A 5,596-nucleotide genomic window follows, 5' to 3' on the forward strand; every position below is an offset into this window, starting at 1 on the left:
AATTCTCATGGCTGAAGAAGTATAAAAGAAATTTAAGTTCTATGCCTAGGTTGATGGAAGGCACAAAATCCTATGTGGAAAATTTGGAGTTACACACAAGGGCATCCTGAGAGTACAAATTCCTGGGATTAACCAAAACTACCAGGACAACTCCAGCTTTTGAAAAGGTACTGATGGGGCTTGAGCAGAGATCTCAGAGGAACCGAGCATTGTCTGAGCTCCAAGTATAAAGAATCGAAACGTGATTAATGTCTGTCTCTAACAGGATGAGAAGCTGGTGAGTAGAGCTACAGGGTTGGATGGTTGGGGAGGGGCTGTGCTGCCTTCTCTACTGTAGTCCCTGCCCACACTCAGGAGCCCTTTGTGACCAGAGCACAGCTCTATGATGGGGACCTAGGACTTTAGTCCCCCAGCATACACCCTGTGCTTAGTTGCCTGAGGACAGCAGTGTGGTTCAGATGATGGAGACTCTCCTCGGCTCTCTTAAAAGCACCTTTGGTCCTTGGCTGGACTCCGATTCCACTTCCTGGGTGACTGAAACCATCCTTGTTACTCTGTTTGGACTGGGGCTCTTTTTCCTGTTCTTTCCCTATTTCCAGAATAAACCAACTTTACCACCTCTTAGGAAACACAGAAACACCAGGAAGGTAAGGAACCCTTGGCCCTGATCAACAAACACACGATTCTCTCTTTTTTCCTATTATTTCCAATTTTCTGAATCAACTGGAGAGACTCTTGAGATGGGAAAGAATAGAACATCTATTCTCAAGGAAGAATAAAACATCACCCCTCTAGGGACAAATTAGACTGGGCAGGGGACACAATGAACACTACGATTTCTATCCAAATATTTCAGACCAGTTGTCCAAGTGTGGAAGAGGGCTTCAGGAAAGGTCCCAAACACAGTGACCAGGGGATGAGGACTGGATACTCAGTTCATCTCAACTGCAGCACAGGACTCTGAGCACCGGTTCACCAGTCACAGGATAAGTGTCTTGGACGAGGGCTGAACGAGGGCAGCGCTGAAGCCCTGAGAGCCTTAGAGCAGGGGCTGGGGTGGGGCTCTGGATTGGGAAGCAGAGGTCTACCGAAGGGAGATCGGATTCCCCCACACGTCTGAAAATGTACGTGTTTCTTGAGCAGTGGAAGAGTGAGAAAAGAAATCCAGGGTGAACCTCATATTGAAAATCCTACTTTATGTTCTACAAGAAGGAAAACAAAATATTTTTGTCCCCTTCAAAAAAATGAGTAAAAAGAAAGAAAAACCACAGAGCTCCGTTAGTTAAATGTAAAAAGTCTTATTATATATATGGACCCTGAGTAGCTAGCTGATGCTTGTCTAGAGAGGGGAGAATGAGAATTGTGTTCAAGGTCCTCGTTTTTTGTCCCTCAGCATCAAATGCAGCCGAGCGGGAGATGCAGGGATAGGAAGACAGATAGAGCTTTGAAAGGTAGGTTCTGATGTTTGGCCCTGTATCTCTCAGGGCCCTGAGGACCCAGGTCTGCAGGCTCCAAGGAGGTCAGTGGTAGTTCCGGTCCCTCGGTAAACAGAACCCCCAGGGAAGCTCCTGGGAAGAGAGCAGAATGCAAATACTTCCCAGATTCCCCTGCAGAATGAAGTCCTGAGGGGCTTGGAAAAGGGTGTGGCCCAGCAGGGGTGTGTGGGCTGCATTGAATCAGTAGCCCCTGGATTAGGAGTGGGACCTCTAGTTCTGAGCCTGAACACAAGGTTTAACATCATTAAGATTCCTCTGTGAAGTGACCCCTGCCCATTCTTCCCCAAGGGCATTGTAAAGGCAGAAAAGGATCAAGGATGTGGAAGCAGTTTGTAAATGATAAACCCTTTCCTGAGCTTCACCATCATTGTCAGGCATTCTGTGGCCTTGGGTGCTAGTGCTTGGGCTCCAATCTCCCAGGGGTGTCCCCTTAAAGAGACAGTGTACTTAACCGCCTATAAGACCCCTAGGCCCCTGTCTTCACCCTCATGACCCAGTCTGCTGATTTCAAGCTTGCAGAGATTGCCTGAAAGAACTGGAAGAGGTCCGGGACTTGGCTTCCCATCTGCAAAGGTAAAGAACCTTCCCCATCTCTCCTGGGTTCCTCTTCCTCCCAGAACCTCTGGTGTTATCCCAGGGAGACAGGCAGCCTGGGGCTGAGTTGGGAGGGGGAGTTCTAGGGAGTGGGAAAGTCTAAAGCCCTGGGGTGAGGACAGCAGGAGCATTGTGAAGTTGCCTGGGGGCCAGGGAGGGCTGTGGGCTGCAGGTGCCCACCCTTGCTTGGCCTGCCCATCCCTCCTGGCCACAGGGGCTCCTGGCTACAGCTTGTGCCTCCTGTCTCCTGCAGACACCTGGGGAGGACTACTGACAAGGGCACCATTCATCAGCTCTCCTCTCAAGAAACCCCTGGCGAGGTATACAAGCAAGCCCCTGCTGGAGCCCACTAGCCATGTAGGCAAGAGGCTGCTCCCACCATGTCCCCACCTCCACTGACTGAGCAGCCTCCATCTCAGGCCTCCACAGTTTCTCCAAGATCAGTGACCTCAGTTTCTGTTCACTCAGATTCCTTCCTGACTCTCTCTCAGCACCAAAGCTTTTCCTTCCCCTGGACAGACTTTCACTTTGGCCACCTGCTCTTTCCCCTTCCCTGCCATGCCCTCCTGACCCAGGAGCTGCCCTGCACCTATAACAGACTCCTCTGAACCCCCTCCCCAACAGGCTCCATGATGTGTCTCACTAGGGCTACTCCTTAGCACTCCCACTGAGCACCATCTCACACAGTTCATACCCTCTCCCCTTGGAGACCAGCCATCTCAGGCCTTGTTCTTTCAAGCTGTCCCCTTTCAGCCCTGTCTTGGTGGCAGGGGACTGCCAAAGCCTGAAGTTTCTCTACCTTGGCACACTTGAGTCCCAGCAAGAACACCTTCCCCGCCACCTGTCAGAGGCCTCATTTTGGGGAGACCCCACAAACAGACAGGTAGAGGCTGGTAGCCTCTCTTTTGTCAACCTGGATGTCCAGAAGCTGTTGGAGACGCTAATCACCAAGAGAACAGAACTGAAGATTTGGAAGGAGAACGAAAAGGAGGTGCAGGCAGGCTACCATCTGACTTATTTGGAGAAGAGGATCAAGTCACTTGGTGACAAGCAGGACACGTTGGGTCGCCAACACTTCTGGAGCATAAAAGGCAAAGCAGAACAACTGCTTGGTCCTGAGAAGCCCCTGTATCCTGACATTTTGGGGGACCATCTACAGAAGACAGGCAGCCAGCTCTTCTGGGATCTCTTTCTGTACAGTGAGTCTCTGGTGGCTACTGTCACAGTTCCTGGGTCTCCTCTAGAGCTACACCCTATCTTATTCAATGAACTCTCTAGTGCTGAGCCATTCCAAATTCAAGCTAAAGTAACTTCACAGCTGTCATTTGCCCGGCTCTTGACTCACCCTGTGACCCAGGCTCAACTTCAATCCTTGACTCAAACCATGCCCCAATGTCAACCACCACTTTGGGTTCAGTTAGAGACCCCTGACCATTTCCAACCCTATTTCCCAAACTGACCATCTCTTCTCAGCCACAGATTAGGTATTGTGAAGTATCTTGCCCTAGAGTCCAAACTAAGGCACAATCATTTGTCCAAATGCAATTCAAATCCTGGAATGTCACTTTTTTGTAAAAGCAACTAGAAAGTGGAAGAACTTTACCCTCTTTGGTTAAAAGATCTCAGCAGGTGTTTAGACAGGTCACTCCCAACCTTCCCCAGGAGAACAGGTCTTCCCAGGCCCACAGTTCTGTCTCCATCCTTCTCGGGATTTGATCAACCTTGAGGTTTGGGACAAACTAGAGCACTACCTTTCCAAAAGGTTCATGCAGCAACAGAGTGGTCTGCCCTACAGAATGCAAGCCTTGGATTGGATACAGCCTCAGGATCAATTCCCAAGACCTTGTCAGGTACAGGGCAAGGAGTGGCCCTCAAGGACCTCTCCAGGTCCAGGCAAAAGCAGCCAGGATGCACAGTCCATGTGCCCAGCAAAGATCCCACCAGGGAAGGACCTTCACCAGGATATACATGAGAATTTGGGGAGGATCCTAAAAGATCTGTACATGACCTCAGCCAGCACCACAGCAAAGGTTCCAAGAGTGAGGCTCGAGTCAAAGAGAGTTGGGCTCAGGCAGGAAGCATCCAGAATAAGATTTGGGAGTCCTTATGGAAAGGAAGGCAGAGCAGATCCCTGAGTGTCCAAACCCTGTGGATGTACATTGTTCGAGACTAGATGACAACCTTGTCTCAGACTCTCCCGGACAGTCAAATGCTCCTCAGTGAACAGAAAATCCAGATTTCTCTCAGAATAGTGAGGCCTTCATGAATACCTCCCATGGTCTCTTGTCCCATATAACTCAGTCCTTATATTCAGCAGGATCTGAAGGCACATATAATAATGTTTCAGGTGAGGCACAGGTATGGGGCCTACCCTCAATGTCCTCAAGTCCATACTTAGCTTGAAGTTGACAAAGGTTCACTGAATACCCCTTCCGGGATCCAACTTGAAAGCCACCTGTGAATCTGGGGACCACTCAAAAGCCTAGTTAACCAAGGTCTTGGGAGAACCTCCTCAGCCCCTCTCAGGATAGAAAGTGATAACAACAGAGGCAGTTTTCCCCATGGAAAGTCCCCTCCCTGCCTGCTATGGGCTGTGGGAGGGCCCCCACCTGGTGAGGTCCACAAGCCTTCAGAGGTCCCTCTGACTGGTCAAGAAGAAAGCCACCTCAGGCCCACAAACATAACTTTGTGGGCAGAATCTGGCACAATGAGTCTGTCATGGGAGCTAACAGAGGCAGCCAGTCCAAGGCCATCAATGAGCCACAGGAGGAAGCCAGGGTGGGCCTCCCCAGGCTCCTGCTCTAGTGTGACGGTACTGGATTTTGACACATGTTCCCAATCTTCCAGGAAACAAGAGGCCATGGAGGAGGACCCTGGTTGGAAAGGTACTTTTGGACTGAGTGTGCTAATAAAATCCTAAAGTATTAATATGGATTTGAGGAGATCACAGTCTCTAAGTTGCAATAAAAGCCTCTCCTCGAATACAAAGTCTGTTCCTCAGAATTGAAAGAGACAATGTTCATCACAACACTGTTTACAATAGCCAGGACATGGAAGCAACCTAGATGTCCATCAGCAGATGAATGGATAAGAAAGCTGTGGTACATACACACAATGAAATATTACTCAGCCATTAAAAAGAATGCATTTGAATCAGTTCTAATGAGGTGGATGAAACTGGAGCCTATTGTACAGAGTGAAGTGTGTCAGAAAGAAAAACACCAATACAGTATACTAATGCATATATATGGGATTTAGAAAGATGGTAACGATGACCCTACATGCAAAAGGGTCACAGCAAAAGAGACACAGATGTAAAGAACAGTCTTTTGGACTCTGTGGGAGAAGGTGAGGGTGGGATGATTTGAAAGGGTAGCATTGAAATGGGTATATTATCATATGTGTAGCAGATCACCAGTCCAGGTTCTATGCATGAGACAGGGTGTTCAGGGTTGGCGCACTGGGATGACCCTGGGGGATGGGATGGGGAGGGAGGTGGGAAGGAG

At 49.3% G+C, this 5,596-nt stretch overlaps 1 protein-coding gene across 1 annotated transcript; it reads left to right on the forward strand.

The window, feature by feature from the left end:
• The first annotated feature begins 202 nt into the window (after window positions 1-202).
• On the forward strand, window positions 203-5,371 carry LOC133253058 (spermatogenesis-associated protein 31E1-like). Its single transcript, XM_061426263.1, has 5 exons — window positions 203-647; window positions 1,394-1,451; window positions 2,009-2,069; window positions 2,344-2,410; window positions 2,844-5,371. Exons 1-5 carry the CDS (start codon window positions 459-461, stop codon window positions 2,901-2,903), a joined length of 435 nt encoding a protein of 144 aa, XP_061282247.1. The 5' UTR covers window positions 203-458; the 3' UTR covers window positions 2,904-5,371.
• The last annotated feature ends 225 nt before the right edge of the window (window positions 5,372-5,596 follow it).

This window comes from Bos javanicus, chromosome 8, assembly GCF_032452875.1.
Source record: "Bos javanicus breed banteng chromosome 8, ARS-OSU_banteng_1.0, whole genome shotgun sequence".
NCBI classification, from domain to species: Eukaryota; Metazoa; Chordata; class Mammalia; order Artiodactyla; family Bovidae; genus Bos; species Bos javanicus.